The sequence below is a fragment of the Achroia grisella genome, unplaced genomic scaffold (genome assembly GCF_030625045.1).
Source record: "Achroia grisella isolate CSIRO2021 unplaced genomic scaffold, CSIRO_AGI_Agris_v1 utg511, whole genome shotgun sequence".
In the NCBI taxonomy this organism is placed as follows: Eukaryota; Metazoa; Arthropoda; class Insecta; order Lepidoptera; family Pyralidae; genus Achroia; species Achroia grisella.
In genome coordinates this window covers 5548644-5569960 of record NW_026712905.1, presented here as the reverse complement: position 1 = coordinate 5569960, position 21317 = coordinate 5548644, and the positions used below count along the sequence as shown (strand labels likewise).

Genomic DNA, 21317 nt, shown 5'->3' with positions numbered 1-21317 from the left:
AGATGAATGGCTCTATTTATGAATGTAACTAAGGTAATTGTTGTTCAGTCACAAATACGAACCAAAAAGTAATGTATTTAAAAATTACAAACAGAACAAAAAGGTATATTAAAAAATAAATCATTATTCTTTTGGTAAATAAAACCGGGTACCGCTAATGCCGATTGGATAATGTAATCTTGACCTTATTGTTCCGATAAGTTGGATGTTTATTATGCATCTGTTCAAAAAGTGAACTTTCCTAAGATCTCGTTCTCTCGTAAACATTGAAGCATTTGAGAGAAAAGGAAAGTATCTGTTAAACATATGGCTCGAAATGACATCGTATACAACAATACATTGGAATACATCCATCCAGTCCATCCACTTCTCATACCATAAATTCCGTAATTATGTAGGAAGTCAAATTTTGTTCGTCTATTGAAATAAATTGATTTTTTATTTTAATTTTAAAGCACTAACTCAAACCAAAAATATGAACATTAATTTCTCGTAATTTGTATTAATTTATTATTTATAGGTAACATGTAAAGTAGATCCTATAATTGTAGAAAAGTGTAAAAGAAATTAATTGAATCGGTGATTGAATACTTCTCGATCGCCATTATCATCTATTCATATTCTACAAGTTTCATTGAAGCGTTATTAAATTAACGGTGTAAAGTGTGTCAATGCGTACATCACGGAGTATCTTTTCTGAGGGCTCGTTTAGTATTTATTTGTAATAAAAACTTATTTTTCTTTTAATTTTGGCGGGAGTGCTGGCACGTTGTATGATCATTGTAGAACAGTAAAATCTGTCACCTGTCCCCCTGGCCTCGACGCCGATAGAGGTTTGTGTTTTAACGAGTCTGATCCGTAAAATTAACAGTGCAATAGTGAAATTCCTGGTGCGTGATCAATGTGGACGTACGACGATGTGTCACGAGTAAGTGTATCGGACATGGATAGCAGAAGAGCTTGCCCGAGTTACGAAGCCGGGTTTGACGCGTGCGATCCTCTGGGATCGGTGCTGGAGTGGTCAGGGCGGGGACCAGCGCGAGTGTTAAGGCGGCGCTGCCGCAGTGAAGGCGTCGATCGCTCTCCATATGAGGATGCAAGTCGGGATTCACACCGTTCCGCGGACGGCATACCTCGATTTAGGGCACTCTCAAACAAGAGCCACTTCACTTTAAGTAACTTAGGAGAAACCCATTTTGAGCGATTCAGACACGAGTGCTCCCTGCCTGCAGCCGAGAACGGTGACTACATCATGACCCATGAACAAAAAAAGTACTATGGGTAAGTGTAATTCATCAACATAACCTATAAATGTATTCAAATGAGTTATGTTGTGACAAATTGTATGTCAATTTTCTCTTATTAAAAACACTCAAACATATGTAACAAATAGTTTCTATATGTTAGTGTCATGTATAAAATATTTGTCTTCATATTTACCCTTAACAAATTATTCAATATAATAAATATTTAATTAATTTATAGTAAATTTTCAAGAGTAGTTGTAAAGTTTGTAAGTGTTTAAGTTTTGGTAATATATGCTATTGTAATACCCTATATAATTGAGTGTGTTTTGAAATATTTATGATAGAGTAATATTCATCAATACAAATGTTGTCAATTGTGCAGACATCAATTCTGTCACAGTGTTAACACACTTGTGTTAAATTACTTAGGCACTAAGATACTGTAGTATCTTTTCTGACTTGTATTACAAATTTTAGAGATAATAAGAGATAAATAGAATTATGGAGTGATATTTAAAGAGTATTAAAATTGTCAAGTAATAACTGAGAAATAACATATAAAATTATGCAATACTGATAAATTCTCAAAGACCATGTCGATAATATTGAATGTAATCTTAATTTTCTTTATACAATTTATAATGAAATTCCATGTTCACATAGATACCAGCCAGGAAGATCAAAATTTAGAATGAGTCCTAGCAGACCATTACTTGTAACAACATTATCAAACACAAAAATTGATGATAGCCGTCTTCCAAAAGTAGAAGAGCTACTAGAAAAAGTTGATACAGAGATGATGGAGGTCCAAGTTACTAAGCAACCATTGAAGTCAATACTCAATAATCCTTTACTAAAGTCACCACCTCAGGGTATACTAAAAAAACCTAAAAGTAGGTCATGCCAAGACTCTAAAATTAACTTGGAAGGTCGTCGGAGACAGCGGGCTTCCAGCGAGTCAGATAATCTATACTGCAACTTTCATGTTAGCAGTCCTATACCAGGATATGACAGGTTTGTTATAGGTTATGCACACATGTTCCACTGTAATATCTAATCAAAATGACTGATAATTGTTATGGAAAGCCAGTTATTGGTATGTATTAAATTCTCAACCAAATGATTGGCCAATATTTCAAGAGTTTGATACCACTATCATTTAATTACACATTGCATTCTTTAATCATTATTTTCATGTTTTGTATCTTTGTTCTCAAGAAAATAAAATCAAGATGGTTCAGTTGTCTTTTAGATTGTGTTGAGAAATGTAATTGATGTGTAAACATTATTCTAGTTTATTCTTATAAATATTGATTAATTGTGGAGTATACTTTTTATAGTTTTATTGTTAATATAAATTATTACCCTATCTTAAAATGTTAAAGAGGTGTTTATTATTTCATATTTACTTTATTATTATATTTTATTTATTATGACATACCAATTCTGTTTTTTTTTAAAGATACAATGGCTATGTTATAAATATCCATCTTTTTGGGTACTAGACATTTTAAATTTGTAATTTCTATTTCAAAAATGTTATTTTTCAGTCGATTGTCATATCTTTCCAACAATATGAAAAGAGCCAAAGATAATTCTGGAACAGGCTACTCATATGGTTCATTCGCCACACTCAATACCACACCAGTATCAAAAAGTCCACTAAACTACAGCAAGGGTATGAGGTGTACTTGCAAAGACCAAATCATAGTATCTTCCAAAGATGACATTAACGGTATCCACATCTTGAGAACAACAGCAATCAACAATGAGACAGTTGTTGGAGATGCGCCTGTGGTGGAAACTGTAAGTATTTCCTTTCATTTTCTGTTTTTGTTTACCATTAACTAGGAGTTCTATACAACTTGGTCTGGTTTGAACCATATGCATTGTAATACGTAATAAATAGCTAGCGAGGTAGCTTTCCATCAGGTGGGTTCACCATTCAAATTACTTTAAAATCTTTAAAAATGTGTGAATTTTGTTATATTGTACAATTGTTTTAGATACAACACCACTTTATATGTAGTTGTATTAAAAATATTATAGTGTATTTAGGATAAACACTCACAATATAGGGAGTCCCAGAGACAAAAATATATAAACCATTTTTTTAATGAATGAATTTAGAATTTTGTACCCATCTATGCTATATGTTGACCTAACAATGTATATTGCTGGCAAAGAGGTCCTTATTCCCCTCCTTCTTGACATTATGATGATTATGATTGTGTGGTTTTGAGATAAACTTGAAAAAATAATCTTCAAGATTATTTTAACTATCAGACTATGGAAAATGTCTTTAATCACCTAACAATATCACAGATGATGTCAAGTTAGTATACATTACATTTTCATAATATTAGTACAAGATAAAAATAGAGTGATAAAGTACTCTTCACAGTTAAGTAGTGTTGCTATAATGTCAAATATAGAGAAATAATATTAATTTTTTAAATGTTATAATTTCTCATTTCTTTTTTGTGTCTATGGGAGTCGAATTTTCGTTTATTTTATGAGATTTTGTACTATTTGTGATCTGAACACGATACTTTTCACTATGGTGGCTACCATTAGTTGGATTACTTGTTTCTTTACTAATTATACTAACTAAATTAAGTGCAATGACTGCTACTTTAAAGCTCTGACGATCCAAATTAAATATTATTGTAGTGTGTAGAGACTAATTTATTTCGGGCTATCCTACACATGATGATGGTGGAATAATATTAATAAGTAGGTTATAGTGATAGGCAGGCATTGAATAATATTCTATTATATTAGTAGTGAGTGTCGTAGCGATCTCTAGATCTGTCACGTTCTCTATATATTCAGTTTTGCCACTGTTCATATCTGTCTTCAACATGCTAGCTGTCCACTAGCTATGCTTATATGTTGCTAGCAACTCACCCTTGCTTCACACAGAATAAGAGATTTTTATGCTGTAAAATGAAGCCTATATTAAAAATAGCAATACATTGGTCAAAACTGAATTAAGTTCCATTCAGTAGTTTTTACGAGATGGGTGTACATACATATTGACAGACAAATAAAATGGTAAAAAAGTTTGTTTTGCTTTCTAATAAAGTTTAGCGGTTTTCGCAATGTTATAATAAATTGTATTATGTGTTTAGATAAACGGAACAGCTGTAAATATTGTATTGTACGTGAATGTATAACAATTAACAGATTGTAAAGACCAGTGAGAAATTAACGGTACTATTAATTTCACTCTGCTTTTGTTATTTGTACTGCCCACTCGTGCCATTTCTGTTACACAAGTATTTCAATTGTTTATATAACAATTTGTCTAGGCCGCATCATCGGCGGAATTCTAGGATATTTTTGGGTAGATGTGACGAAAGATGTTTTTACGGCATGATGACTTATTCGGTGTACGGTGACGTTGCTATACTTGTAGTGTGAGAGGAGGCCAATAGTGGCGATGACTAGAATACGTGCTCGTTAACGTTGTGGAATTTCATTATCAAAATGCGAAAAATCAAAAAAATGCTGAGGAGAATATGCCATTGTGTGAGTGAGGTTTGAAATATTTTTGTAGCAATGTCCGTTTGTTCTTAAGAAATGATATATAATTAAATGAGTTTTTAAAGAAGCCGGTCCTCAATTCAACTGTAATAAAGTGTATACCAAAGATTTTAAGTAGATTTTGATGATTACTTTTTTATAGAAACCATATACCCGTATTCGTCTCACAATACTTTTAATAACATGAAATCTGTTTTAATATCATTTCAGTCTTTTACGAAATTGTATTGATAATGTTGCTATTACAGTTTACTTTATTGCATGAAAAATTAATGGAAGATTTATAATTGACTGACATATTCTATGTGTTGTGTGTCAAACACATGGTCTTGGTATGAGTTTCAAGTAGTAGGCATACTTGAAAACCCATACCCGGACCACGTGTTTTTCTAATCTTGAATGTCTATTCCTGGCCATAGCAATAAGCAACTAGCTGAATATCTCGTTTATTGCGTAGGTGTCATATAGTAACTGGTTGCATCTCGATTAATATCTTCTTATTGTCTGGTTAATTCGGTACTCTTTAGATTTTATTACGGCTTCAATACACGAGACCTGGCGTATTGCCAAATTGTACAAAATGTCAATACGAATGTATTATCACTTTTGTACAGCACTGATCCGAGCCGTATCCGTTATTGCATGTCAATAAATATTAAAAATATAAAAATAGATACTGAACATTCTTTTCACATGTGAAAATTCTGTAAAATTAAACTGGCTATTCGACCGTGGTGTTCCAGTTAACAAATTGACCTTTGTAACTTCGGCCTTGACATGTTTTGTGCGGTTATATTTGAAAACAGTAAGCCGCACGTGTGAAGTTAAGAAAGTGCAGTTATAATGTGTTTTAAGAATACTTTAGTGGGTTGGTTGCCAACACCGTGAAATACGTCCGGAGCACCGGTATTACGGTGAATTCTTGTATTCAGCATGCTTCTTACACAATATTTTTTTTAGTAAACTGCATTTATATACTTACTATCTCCCTTATAAATTCTAAAACCTACATATACAACACACTAACTGTTACAGATATTTGACGTGCACGCTTCATCAAATAAAAAAAAAATTGCTAAAAACGGTAGGAAAATCCGTTTAATACCTACCTAGGTTATTAGTGCTATAGCATTTTTTTAATTAGATGCCATGTGTATTGTATACTGAGTAGGCAAGTACAGTGCATTTCAAAAAAATATTTGTTGTCGAAATGAAAACAATAAATATTTGTATATAAAATTATTTGTTTGTTTGTTAATGTACTGAATGTAATAAATAAGTAAGTGGTGTAAGAATGATAGTAGTTTATTATTGTCTGCATTTTTACTCTATCTCTAATCGATCAATCTAATTATTAAAAAAATATGATAGTATTATTATTTATTATGAATCATTATTATTATGTAAATCCAATAAATAAATGTCAATATTATTTATAAACAATACAAAAATTGGATTGTTATGAAAAATAACACCATTGTTTCAATACCGGATATGTAATTTACAACAACATATTAATAAGCTTTGATGAACTTCGAATGCTTTTTACGATTGTTAAAAATTTAAAACCTATGTGCATGGTTTAAAATTTTTAATAGTCGTAAAAACTCATTATTGTTTAGAATCGGATTTATTTAGTACTAGCTGCACCCGCGACTTTGTTCGCGGGGAATTTTATTTTATTTTTCTAAAATAAAAGTAGCCTAAGTTACTCCTTATTACATCAGCTACCTGTCAATAAAAGTCCCGTCAAAATCGGTCCAGCCATTTTAGAGATTAGGCGTAACAAACAGACAGACAGAAAAATATTGTAAAAAATGTTATTTTGGTGTATTTAGTAAAAAACTGTTATTTCAATATTACAAACAGACACTCACACAATTTTATTAATATGTATAGATTAATATTGTCTATTATTATTTAAAGCGTCAGCGGTGTTTTATTTACAATTTGCTCTACTATTACTACTTCACATCGCCTTTGGTTTTCATCGAAACCATGCATTACGTATGAGTTATGTATGAAATTATGTTTTGTATTATGCTATCAGTTAATAACTAATTTACTACGTATTAATATATATATATAATATAATTTCTTTAGGATGTATTTACTCGTGTTCACCACATAAATCATGACCACATGAGATTCACAAAATTGTTCATATTTAAAATCGGAATCATATCTAATCTAGCTGTACCCGCGGTATCACCCGCAAAATTTATAGCCTATGTGTTATTCTGATGTATAAGATATATTACTGGATAGTTTAATAAATATCCGTGCAGTAGTTTTTGCGTCAAAGAGTAACAAACACACATCCGTCCATGTATCCATCCATAAACTAAACTTTCGCATTTATAATATTAGAAAGATATCGTTGTTCCATCAACTAAGAACTAGTCTAGTAATTTAGGCTTATCGTTGTAATGGAAAGTTGTTATATTGATTTTTTATGGGACTATTATAACATAATGATCTTTTATACAGGGTCGTCAAGACACACCAACACCCACCTGCCCAGCCGTAAGTCCAGCGTTACCAGTGAGTTCAGTGACCGCAATACCTCAACCCAAGAAATCAGTGAAGACAGTCAAAAAGAAAATCAAGCCTAAAGTTAATGTTGGCAAGATGAAGTCTAATAGTAAAATAGTGTGCAGTGTTACAGAGGAGGCAGACGAGTTAGTATCTATATGCTATAACTTTTCTTATAATTACGTATCTTTCATCTCTAACACAGTAAGTGTAGTTATAATTAATTAGTCTAACCAAAGGAAATTATCTTTTTGGTCACCGTATATAGCAACAGATACGGTTACCACTGTCCATCGGGTGGGTTATTTGCCATTGCAATTAAAAAATATTTTTAAAATTAAGTCTACGGTTTAGATTTTTTAATACATTCAAACTACTTAAACACTTTAATTTAATAAAGATAGCGATTGGTAGTAACATGCGCGGGTTCGGGCTCTACTCGTCTGATTGTAGACGATTTTTAAATAATACACTCCGTGTTCATGATAGTTTGATAGAATAAATAAGAATATTTTTCATTTCAATATGTAAATTACCTTTGAACAACCCTCGCAGGCGAACACGACGATGTTACCCCCGAGTCTTTTCTATTTACATATTTATATGCTATTGTTTAGAAACAATTTCAAATACAAACTCTTTTATTTGCGAAGTATAATAATCTTGTTACAATGCACTTTGAAACGAATGCACTTTTTATGTTAGTATGCAAATGCACGAGCTTAGTTTATTTATTTGCCCAACTATCATCACAAGTCGTGACCCAATAGTGTAACTAATACTATATTATAACATATGTTCGGTAATGTAACATATAAGATACAATGTTGTTCTTGTGAATTCATATAGACTACACACAAACAAATCCTTTCTTTCTGGTATTTGATTGAGCGTGGCAATGCGAGCGTCAGCGGTGCCTTGTTTAGCAAGTCAATTCTGCGGCGAGGTATCGCTAGCAAGTTTACTTAGCTGCGCTAGGTGAGATATAGCAGTGAACATATATCACAAGATATGGAGGCATAACACCGCAGTTAACCGGAATAGTCACACATGAGTACCAATGACGGCATATGACAACGTGATATTTGTGATGCTGTTCATACATCTTCATTTCACGTAGTATAAAACAAAGCGACTTTCTAAACTTGATCTCGGCGACTTTGTAAACTTGTTATAGACAAGCTTAGAACTTTTATACTATGCAACGGATTTTAATGCAGTTTTCAACAATATTAGGTTATATGTATGATACATGCATATACTAGTACAAAAAACCTAGAAGTTAAAAAAAAATATGTAAAATGTATCTGTGTGAAGGAGTGGGTTGCTAGTAGACGGTAATTGCCATCGAGTGGACCGTCAGATTGGTTACTAATTCTGTTAAAAATAGCTCCAGAACTGTGAAAGCATGCATGTTTTTTTTACAGTGTACATAGCAGATCGCCCTCTCCAGACGCTATGGATGCATGGGCCATGGAAACAGACACTGCAATATCTGATATTGAAAAGCTAGACAAAATATCTTCTATACCTATTAGGGAAGAGTTAAATGAACACAATTCAGTTACTAAACTATCAAATAAATTAAATGGGACTGTTATACTACCTAAGAAAGTTCCATCTAAAGGTGAGTAGAATAAATATATTTTATAATAATTTATTTTTTAATAATTTACTTTTTAAACTCAACTTTAACTGTAATTTGTATATGGCTAAAGTTTTTTTAAGACTACATTAAAAATATAGGTAAGCTAACAGCTTTGTTTGATTGTGTACATTGTTTACAGCAAAGACGAACAAGGAACAAATGTTCATTACAGCATTACACACAACAAATCCTTTTAAATCGATACCAACACGCAAAGGTTACAATATAGAACACTATAATAATTTATCATAAGTTCATAAGTTTGCTCGTTAGTTTATATGCAAAGAAAACGCAACCAGACGTACTGCCACGTAATGAGGCATATAATTAGGGATAATTTCGTTTCGATTTATGCAAACGATAATGAATAATTTATAAAGTTTCATTGAAATCATTGCCGTATTCTAATACTTACTTTTTATTTACAATTTTATGGTAAAAAGATAACACTCATCAATAAATAATAAGTACTTAATTACAATAATGGGGACAGTCGTGGCACGGTTTGGTAATTATTTAGAAATGGTCTGGTTGCCTTTATCTTGATGTTATAACATTCATATTGATAGTACCTGTATAGTATTACTGATTATAGTATTTCATTAAACGAAAGAATATCTGCTAGAATTCCATTCATAGTATCATTTGATTTATATATGATTATTGTTTTATATTGGAAATCTAATAATAAAATGTAATTACAACTGATTTTAACAACAGTATTTTAATTATAATATTATGTACTTATTATAGCAGCGGTTTTGTGTTTGAAAATAAAAATACGGCCAAATTCAATTAAATACTTTTGTAGTTAGCAATTAAGATTAAAATTGCTATTTTTTAAATTTGTTAACATATAGTTGTATGTATCACTGCTTCCATCGTTATTGAGACCGATTTCTCCGTGATCCATTTTGTTTCTTATAAATAAACATTAGTATTAGTTAAAGTAATTTAGTAGATATGTACTCGTTAGTTCAGTCATATTTAAAATTCTCAACATAGATGATTTTTCAATAGTATATATAGTGCAATAGTGATAGTGTAATATTTTCTACTGACCTACCTTTTATAATTCTAAGCAACATCCTAAACAGCCTTGTCGATGCATACCCCTCTAGAAATGTTACACAAAGTCAAAGGTCAAGAAAAACGAGGATGTTTGACGTGTAGTTTAGAATCACGAAAGGGATTCATGCAAAAATTCAGCTTATCTTTATTTTTCCAAATGCAATCTCTTTATTCCAGGGATTAGAAGGTAACAAGTAAAAGTATGAAATACAGAATTTTCATTAGATGTAAATGTTAATGTAAAGCCAGCCAAGCCCCACCAGGAGGCTCAGAAGCTCCGTTGTTTTTACAAGCTTCACGGATATCTTTTCATGAGATGATTTTGTTTTTAGAATCTCCCCTTAATCTACCTGAGTCAATATCGAGTTGCTTGAGGCCATCCCTCTTCCCTCGAGTGCCACCCTATCTCAGGTTTGTTGGTCACGAAGACACACCACCCATCAAAATCCCCATGGCGATACAGAAGCATCTCAAGTGGAAACTGACGACAATAACGCCAATAGTTGTTAAGAAGACTTTAACCAATTCAGGGTTTAGATTGGTCAAGAGTGAGTGTGATACAGCTGAATGTCCACAGGAAGGTGAGTTTTATCAAAGTTACTGCAACATTATTTTTTAATGAATAAATAAAATGTAGGTAACTAAGTAAGTAAAGTAGCTAGCCGAACTGGACTGTAGGGATATTAATATAAAATATGGCGTGCACAAGAAGCCGAAAGGTCCTGTGTTAATAAATAATTTTGAATTCGAGTTTGAATGCATCAGAGTTGCAAATGTATTTATCCATGCAATACCAACAGAGAAGTTTCTACTGATTACAAAAAGAAATTGAATTCCTAACAGGTTTTAACTTCTTTATTTATTAATAATTTTTTCGCGTAACTTTCAAATAAAATAATGTGGAATTGAGAATTTTTGTACAATTTATATAATTTTATCACATTACAGAGACAGTAGAATGGATCGGGATATGGGGAAAGCATATGAAGTCATTGATGTTTAGAGCAATAAAAGATGGTCAGAAGATGAACCATTTTCCGGGTACATTCCAAATAGGGAGGAAGGACCGCTTGTGGCGGAACCTTCAGAAGCTGGCTGCCAAGTATGGAGTGAATGAGTTCGGGATAATGCCGAAGACTTACGTATTACCACATGACCTGAAATTATTGAAACACGATTGGGAAAAGCACGCCGCAAATAATGAAAAGTGGATTATTAAACCTGTAAGTCTAAACCATTGTCTGTAGACAGTTGCGGATTAGTCAATAGTAAGAGTAGCCAATGCTATGGGCCGCACACAATAATTCCTCTGTCTGAATATAATATACGAACAAAATAAAAATTGTTTAAATCTCAAACTTAAAAAACGAAACTAACTATGAACCATATGAAAAAAATTCCTAAATGTTTCGCGCTCATTTAATAGGCTCTGTCGTTAAAGTGTCTAAGAAATAATAAATAGTGTAAGGGATATGTATCGCGATAAAAGTGTTTGGATTTTTAATTGGTTCTTATTTAGACTATAGGATTTCACCAATATTCGTACAGGATGTTTCTCGTCGATAGAAATATAAAAGCGTTTATTTCCTTATTCAATTAAGACGAGGAAGTCGTACGATGCCGTGTCATTTAAAATAACATTCTACAATCGACTGTATGAATAGAATATGTATATAATGATATAGAAATGAATAGGTATGCCGTATGATAAGGTACTTGCTGGGAAGTAGGAGTGCGATTAAAGCTTGTTCTGTTTATATTGTGTATGTGTTTCCAAAAAATATATTTAAATATTTCTACCCATAATTGAGTGTAGGTAACACTAATGACTAATACGAGCTCTGCTTAGTTCACGGTCAAATATTGTATGTTGTTCATGATTATTTATTTATTTATCCTTGGTGTTTTTTAAATAAGTATTTTATTTACAGCCAGCGTCAGCGCGAGGTACAGGCATCAAAGTGGTGTCCCGTTGGACACAAATACCTAAGAAACGCCCCGTGGTGGTGCAACGGTATGTGTCGAAGCCGTACCTCATCAACGGGAACAAGTTCGATATGCGACTCTACGTGCTCGTCACGTCCGTGCACCCACTTAGGATATACTTGTATAAGGATGGACTTGCGAGATTCGCTTCAGGTATTTTTTTATAGATGATAATGGACTAATGGACCCGCCTGCGCTAGCGGTTTACGCTGGCGGGGCATCAGATGATAAGATGAATATGAGGTCAGGTTAGCCCATCGTGGTAAGTTCACCAGGTATTTATTACGATGGTTTCCAGAGGGACCGTGTGGACGTCAAACTGACATAGTACATTGCTAGCAATGCCATATTACTAACAATTTCTGTTTCGCTTCTGATATACTATTGTTTCACTACTTTTATGAATTTTGGTATATATCGAAATAGTATATATACATTATTCCAGAGTGGATATTCAACGAAGTGGACTTTATAGGAGTAGTATACGTGGGGTATCTCAGTCTTAGTTTAAAATTTGTTTTTATTTTATGTGTTGTTTAAAATTTAAACTTTTATTTATATTTTCTTTACAGTGAAATACAATGATGAGTTGACATCGTTGAACGATCGGTACATGCATTTGACTAACTACTCTATCAATAGACTATCTAAAAACTACACACCAAACGAAGATTTTGCGGCGTGCGAGGGACATAAGTGGTAAATACGATTTTACAACGATAATTATAAAAAGTGATTAGGAAAACTATCAAAGTATGAGTAATAGCGTAATATCAGTGCTAACATTAGTATTCTTGATAATATCAGCTATCATCTGAAAATATGAAATGCAGTTTTATATTTATGCTACATTTAGGTACTCATGAAAATAATTTAACAATTTTATATTTTGATTTGATTATGTTTAAATATCTATCCATGATATAATAAAAGCTGAAAAGTTTTTATTATATCATAGATAAGGTTTATTATGTTAAACAAAATTCAATGTTAATAAAATTGTACTAGTTCATTTCATTTACATTTTTGTATTCCAACAAATCACAATGCTAATTGTTATTGTTATCTTTTGCAGGACACTACAGACATTGTTCCACTATTTAAAGACTGAAAAGAATGTAGACACTGATGCACTGTGGGACTCATTGAAGGATCTGGTAATAAAAACAATAATATCGGGCGAAGCGAGTATCAGCTCACTGACTAAGGCCAACATCACATCTAGGTATAATTGTTACGAGTTGTTTGGTATTGATGTGCTGTTGGACGAAGATCTCAAGCCTTGGCTACTGGAGGTAAGGCAAATTTATGCGTTAAATTTATTTATGTAATTGGAAAGTAAGTGGCAACCATCGGTTATAAACAGTCAAAATAGTGTCATGAATACCTGGGATACCGGTGGGTTTCTTTATATTCGTGGGTTGGTCATTCCATTCACTCTTGGTTTACCATCCCTGAAGAATAATGTGTCATGCCTTGTATGCCAAATATTTGTTAAAGCACATGAATAGGGTTGGTCAAGCAGTTTAAAAAAAGAAAACCTGAATCACAAGTAACTAATAATGTATTTTTTGTGTATGAAATATGATATCTTCAATTTTGTACCAATTTTGGTGATTCTTTTTTGTAATATACGTGATTTATTGACGGAATAAGGAAAACTATTAGGACAATTCACACAGCGCCATTATATATATATTTTTTTCTAAATACAAATTTATTTCATATACAAAACACCTAGACTGATACAAACAATCATTTGTGTGCGACCATCGGATTTAAAGCGATGGGCTAAACCGCTAGACCATTGAGGCCGGCGTATGTATAATGACTAATTTATGGCGCGGTGGTGTATTGCAGGTGAATATCTCACCGAGTTTGCACAGCGCGTCTCCATTGGATATTCACGTGAAGGGTCCCCTCGTCTGCACAGTACTCAACATTGCACAGTTTCAAGTGCCGCTCAAGACCAACCTCGAGATGCTCTCTAAGGACAAACCTAATAAATTGGTAAGTTTCGACCTTTTTTACTCACTTAAGAATACAAATAATATTTATGTAAATAAACTTAATATAACATTACATATGTACATTTGAATAGTAATATGTTTTTTATTCTACTACTTATTCGGAAGAACCGTTTAAGTTTTCTGTACAAATTCTTATTATAATTTTTTAACTCTTCAATTTTATAAGCTTTTTTTACAAAGAAAGCGTTTTATACGACTATTGATTTTTTTTCAGTTAAGTAATTGAATTAGAATATAATAATTTCAGATAATAAATTAAGACGGCATATGTTCGCAATTCAATTTTGTATTTTTTTTGTGTATTAATGAGGTACCCTTTTCAGATTTTATTTTTTAATCAAAAGGTTTTTGTTTTTAATTTCTTGGAAGTCTACAGTCTATTCAATTTTGAAATGAAATAATCACTTAAAAATACTATTGTATACTATTTCAGGCTGGATTACCATATGATAGCAGATTATATACAATTTACTTATCAAAAGAAGAAAGAGACAAACATATTATTTATACAAATATGGAAGAAAGAGATATGGTGAGTAGTTAATATGTTTCTATATTTAATTTATTCTCTCATTGTAAATAATGAAATGGAATTATAGCTTCATTTTGTAACGACGCCGTCTCTTGAGACGAGTATGATCTCCCGCGGCGCCATTCCATTCTTCGTTCACGAATCTCCTCTAATTAAGATATTGTATGCAATAGTTGGCACACTTATAATATTTGATAGATAAAGCGTTTATTAGTTTGTTACAAAACTTTATATAATTCGATTTAACTCAAGAATAATTAATTTGTATCAACTGTAGCAATACAAAAGGTCATAATCTCAGTGTGAGATATAGCTAAATCATTTATTCACATAGGAAACCTGCCTTGCCTCTTGTTCACTTCACATTTATCACTAGTTCGGCTAGCTACTTCATTTGCGAAGAACTGGCAAGAAACTCAACTGGTACTTTTTTTATGTTAAGAGAGCGCAAAAGCTAAGAGAGCAAAACAGTGTATGTATCTGTAGTGACATGACGTTCAATGACGATGTCGACAGTACCTGCGAGACATCCTGTCGACGCTGACGCCCGATGACGTGAGGCATCTGCTGCAAGCAGAAGACGAGTTGACCCAAACGGCGGATATGCAGCGCGTGTTCCCCACGCCCCATTCCTACAAGTACTTGCCATATCTCGCCGGCCCGAGGTACTACAATCGTCTCTTCGACGCGTGGGAGGCCAGATATGCGAACAATAGGGAGCCAGGTCAGATACTCTTTGTACAAACTAACTAACTATGCGCGTTTTGTATATTTCCTTATTAATATATAAATAAAAACATGTCCGCGTTGGAATCCTAAACCACTGAAGTGATTTTGATGAAATATTATATGTTAGCTTGGTAGGTCTGAGAATAAGTTGTTATCAAAAATTTGTACCCCTAAGTAATAAGTGTGACCCATCCTAAAACGTGTTTATTTATTTTTTGACATGGGTTTTATAAGATGCGGCATTAAAAATACCACCCTAAATTTTAATCTTCTACCATCAACCCTTATTTTTTAATAATTATATTATTTTATATGGGAAAACAACGTTTGCCAGGTTACAGCTAGGATTAATTTAATATATAGGCTAGTTTGTATCTGTCTCTTTTTAATTTTGTCACAAGTAATTACTGGGAAACAGTTATATTATTGATATATGAGTTGGTAGCAAAATTATCTGCTAATAAATGATCACAACAATAATTTATTGGTAGAAAATATTTTTACCATCAGATACGATTTTATTAATTTAATTATTATATATATATTCTCAGAATCATAAATATTCGGCATCTCAATGGCTATATTGTCCGCAAATAAAGTGCAAAAATATTTTGTTATAGTCACTAGGTCATTTATACATAAAATAAATTAATAATGGACCCAAAATTCCTCCTTGTGGTATTCCAATGTTATTTACTTTATCGTGCTTACTTCTCTTTCCCACATATACTACAGTTATCTTCGACTAAATCGTTAACTATCCACCAGTCCAGTCTGTATAAAATGTATAAGAGTATGTAATTGTGTGTATATATTGTACAGGTATCGAGTTACTCCGCAACTTGTGCGACATCGGTTACCATCTCGAGGTGCCACCTGTTCCCCTCAAGGTAACTGTCACGTACACCCTCACCTCTGTATACAGGCGGTTAAGGCAACAGTGGCTTCATATGTTTCTAGCTTTTGTATCCCTCCTCCTCACTATATGCCGGGTTTGGTGACCTTGTTTAATACTTATATGTATATGGTATATTTGTTTGCAATTTTTTATTATTTGAATATAATGTTGAATTTTTTATTATATGGTTTTGGTTTAAAGTTCAAAAATGTTTAAACTTGTGTATTATGTAAAAAAAAATGGTATTTTATCTTAAATACTGAAATTTTATGGTCCATTTCACAATTTCTTGGGGTAATCATACTATATAAACATTTATTTTTACTGAAATGCTCATTGAGAGCTTTTGGGTAACTGTTTGCTCTTTTAAGTCTATTATCACAACCACTTAAATATTGGTATATATGGGTTATTTTTTGCAATTACGTTTCTCTGTATAATTAAAAGTTGCAAACGAATCATATAAACAAATTTATATATTTATTTATTGTTGAATTAATTTTTGTGTTCATTTTGTTATATATATGTTATAAAGAAAATTAATATTATAGGTATTTGACATAACTTATTCAAGATTGTAGGTAGGTAGGTTCTGAAAGCTCGTTTTTTTACACTGCCATAGGATTATATCAATAAACGGATAGGTTTCGAATGAAGGATTCTTGTGAATTGCAGGGCAAGACTGGAGTTAGTGTGGTGAGAATCATTTATGTTAATATAGCATGTTTCTTCTCACACTTAGTAATTTTCTTACATATTCATCTTAAATATATTAAACAAAAATGATACTTCAGTTGTAATTTTTCATATAATGTTTAATAATTATGATCAATTTATGTAAATTAATTGATTCTTAAACATTCTTCTTCATAACTGTAACCATTGACATTCCAAAGAATTTACGTTATATGTTATGTAGCTCAAAATTTAACCTTTATTAACATTTCTTATTCTCCACTAGGCAAATATGTACACAGCAGCACTATTTTATTTATACATGTAAAGAGTTGTCTGGTGGGGATAGATCTTTTACAAATTATTTTTTCGATATTTTTCTCAAAATTTTAATCAATTAACAATTTTATGAATAATTTCATTTATGTTAATAACATAGCTTTATAATGTTTCTGGATCGCAATAGCGAATGGAATGTCATTTGTTATAAATTTACTTTATTTTAATTTGAATAAATTTTACAAAAGAAAATAGTCATATTTTAAAGTTTTGTTAAATTAATATTTTTTGCACGGTAATAGTTACTTCGGTGTCTGGCCATTTTCATTTTGTCTTATCAAAATGGCCAGTATTAATAATTTTCAAAGTTCATAGACAAATATTATAATATTGGTATGTGGCTGGTTTGTCAGGGCAAAGTGACAAGCGCGCTCAGGCGTGCCTACTTGGGTTGTAAGCAGGTCGCTCACAGTAAGTGCGTAGAACGGAACGCGGCCAGAAAGACCGTGGCGCCACGAATCTTCGTCGATTTAGTGTTAACCCTGTAACAGACGGAGTGCTAGACGTAATAGAAGATCGATTTAGGATGTTCCCGCTTGTGCACTGAATCGGATTGATGCAAATGAAACTTTAAATTAGTCGCTCTAATAGTATTCTTAATGTATCTTGTTACATAGTGAGTAAGATTAAAAATAGTGGCTAATGTAGAAATAGCATTTAAGGTCGAAAATAGTTTGTTCCGGTTGTTTAATACTAACCGTATATTTTTAAACTTATAAGTGCCTTTGCCTCAGATGTATATTTAATATAATATATCCAGCCGATTCGGAGCACGTATGAGGGTTTTAGCGTTCGTCGTTGGCTAGCCGTTGTGTCATGTCATAGCTAGTCGGTAATAGTGAAATATTTTTATAAAATAGATTTTTCCTAGAATAAATATGATGCTATTTAAATGTAATCGTACTGCTCGGATACAAAAAATTATAATATTTACATAGAGAAATAAAAATATTTATGTGTTAGAGAGAAATATTTTATATTACAAAGTTTATAATTACTAAAGCATGGTAACAATGAATTTACTAGAAAAGGTGCCTTATATTCTTAACTATTTTACAGAAATGTCTATAGATGTTGGTTAGAAGCGTAATATAATGTATGTTTTATATATTTTTATATTAAATGTTGTTGTATTGTTGTATAGGTTATATCTGTGAAGTTAGTAACTTATTGATTATTTTGGTACTAGGGACGACTCCGTTGTTAAAGGTAACATTAAACATCATATTTTGATTACATATCATTATAATATAATAGTATGATTGATGTATGGCCAAAATATATTATGTCGAAGTAGTTAATTTATATACAATACATTAGATTAGATAATTTCAGAATATTGTTCGTTATTATCCTATATGTAGCTAAGTATTGTTATTATTATAAGATATTGCTTATTGTAAATAAATTTTACACATTTAATTATCAGGAATATAATAGAAGTAAAATACTACGTACAGTAATTTAACATATTTAGTTAATGTTATTATTATTATATTTAATTATTATTAGCATTATATATTAAGCTTTTTAATTTATATATATTCTCAATATTCCTATATTTCCAATCTAATTCGCTTCTAACTTTACACGCTTTAACTAGACGAGGTCTAACAGTTCTCTTGCATGATATGTTAATATTTTACCCAACTGCTTAGCTATATCATAACTGACAAGTAATTTAATTATTACTGAAAAGTAATTCAATTTTATCATTCATGTGTTTTTATCCTATCCAATCTTTTTAATATTCATTCCGTTTTTTAGTAGCTACTTATTATTTCTTTAGTTTATTATTCGCTTATTCACTCTAATTAAACCATAATGGCTTCGTTATTAGCATTTTGTTTCAAGCAGGAGGTGTATTGTAAATAATTATAATTTAATATACAAGCATGCATTGCCACAAACCCATGTGTGACGGGTGTGACCCAAATGCACCAATCAGGGCTCTTGTTTGTCTAAATACAGGACTATAGCGATAAAAGTTAACAAAAGAGATGATCAAATACCCAATAATTGCGGAGGTGACACTAGCAAACTATTGTTTGTTTGGTTTCTGTTACATTTTATCGCTGTGGACATGAAATTATGAATAGTCTTTTGACAACTAGCACAACAGCAGCATATCTGTCTTTTCATAAAGATTAACAAGAGCCCACCCACTACTCGCAAAAGTGCTGATTACCAAACAAATGCTTCACATCTTAACAATATGATATCTTAAATCCATCCTTTGCTCTCAGACGTCTGAAGTCTTCATCGGTTTCTACATTAATTTTAATTGGATAAAACTTAAATGGATTTAAAATATTTCACATCTTCATCTTTTACCCACACATGCTTTTCGGGTATATAATTGTTCCATATTGGTTATTAGTTGAAATATCATTTCATATTATTATTTTTCAAGCAGTATCACAAATGCTTTCTCCCACGGTTCACCATTGTTTTAAAGGCTTCGCATTCCGCAACTAAACTTCTAGTCCCATATCGTAAGTTAAAATAAGTGATTCTAGTCATTTTTGTCAATTTTGTGCCTAAGTTTTGTTAAAATATATTTGTTTCTTGTCCAAATACTTGTTTTCATACATTATTTTATATCATCCCATGTAGTTATCAGCACATAAGTTCAGTAGACCGTACATGTCGCTTTACTACCGTCAGTTAACTGTCTCGATATATTCTTAAATAAATTATTGGTCACATTTCATAACATAAGTAACAGGAAATTATAAACAAACTTTTTTTTGTTGATATTTATTGTCAAGTACATACATCCAATAGTACCTAGTAATGATTTATATTAACCTGTCGCTGTATAATCAGAATTCTGCTATTATTAGACCATTCCTTAGTGTTTTCGAAGATTTTTCTTAAACCAGAGACAGCTAGCCTCCCACAGTAGAGCGACATAGTGGGTGCGAGTGAGTAATGGTGCCCCCTCCTCCCCGCCCGCCCCCCGTCCGTCCCCGTCGGTGTCCGGTCCCGTCCCGTCGCTCCCTGGTGTTGTAGCCGGCGGCGCCTCAGCTGAGCGCGTTGGATCGTTGCAGAATGATGTGGACGCGCCGTCGCCGGCCGCCTCGGAGCGGCCCTCCGTGCCCTCGCTCACGTCGCTGGAGCAGCCTGGCCTCGGCGTCCCCGTCCCCGCGGCCCCCGCCGCCCCCGCAGCCCCCGCCGCCCCCGCCGCCCCCGCGGCCCGCGTCTGCGGCGACGCCCTCGCTCGGCCGCCGCCCCCGGCCGCGCTCGAGCCGCGCGCATAGCGCCGCGCCCCGTCGCCCCCCGGCCGCCGCGCCGGACCCCAAGCGGAGGCCGCGCCCGCCGGAGCCGCGCGTCGACCTCAACCGGAACCTGCACCGCGACGCGCCCGCCTCCGCCACGCACGCGGACCGCGGCCCGGCGACGTTGAAACTATTGTGATCGTCGATTGCACGTGCACGGGATAGCGGGAGACCCGTTCGGACCTGAACGAGAAATTGTTGTGGCGAAGTCGTGATGAAAATTTAATCTGTGCATTGACGGTGTTCGGTCTGTACGATCCGCATGAAAGAGCTTATTTCATAATGTTAGTCGAGTAGTGATTTTAATGTGTCTATTTTATGATTGTCGCTCGATAACTCTTTTGAGACGTCCTGTCGGGGTTGTCGTATAGAACTATTGTCACGTCCTGCCTCCATATCCGTGCATTCTTAAATTTTTTACATTCCTTAGGGACTGCTACAGTCCAATCTCTCAGGACCATGACAGTTTTCTTACTATTTGAATGATTTAAATTTGTAGCGGATATACCCTTTGTGGCAAATAACTTGTACAGAAGCAGAGATATGAAAGTACCATACATAATCAGCTGTCAACATTTAAAATTTTAATTCATGCGGGAAAAAGTATAATGAACATAAGATACAAGAAACTTGTATTTACTATATTCTTTTTATGTGAAATTTCCAATATTACTGATTCTATTTTCAAAATTCATGTTACGATATAACATTTCGATCCGATCAGTAGGAACGCAGCTGAATTGAATAAGTTGCAAAAACGGTGAAAATGTGATGTTATGTGACGTCGGCGGGTCAGA

At 33.2% G+C, this 21317-nt stretch overlaps 1 protein-coding gene across 1 annotated transcript; it reads left to right on the top strand.

Moving 5' to 3' along the window:
* Positions 1-354: 354 nt before the first annotated feature.
* On the top strand, positions 355-20659 carry LOC131846593 (uncharacterized). The gene is made up of 16 exons (XM_059195930.1): positions 355-1281; positions 1911-2261; positions 2798-3053; positions 7287-7477; positions 8759-8958; positions 9119-9196; positions 10383-10631; positions 10999-11273; positions 11982-12189; positions 12609-12735; positions 13112-13331; positions 13897-14046; positions 14500-14598; positions 15115-15322; positions 16150-16217; positions 20255-20659. The coding sequence occupies exons 1-16, from the start codon at positions 902-904 to the stop codon at positions 20657-20659; spliced, it is 3465 nt and encodes a 1154-aa protein (XP_059051913.1). The 5' UTR covers positions 355-901.
* Positions 20660-21317: the final 658 nt, after the last annotated feature.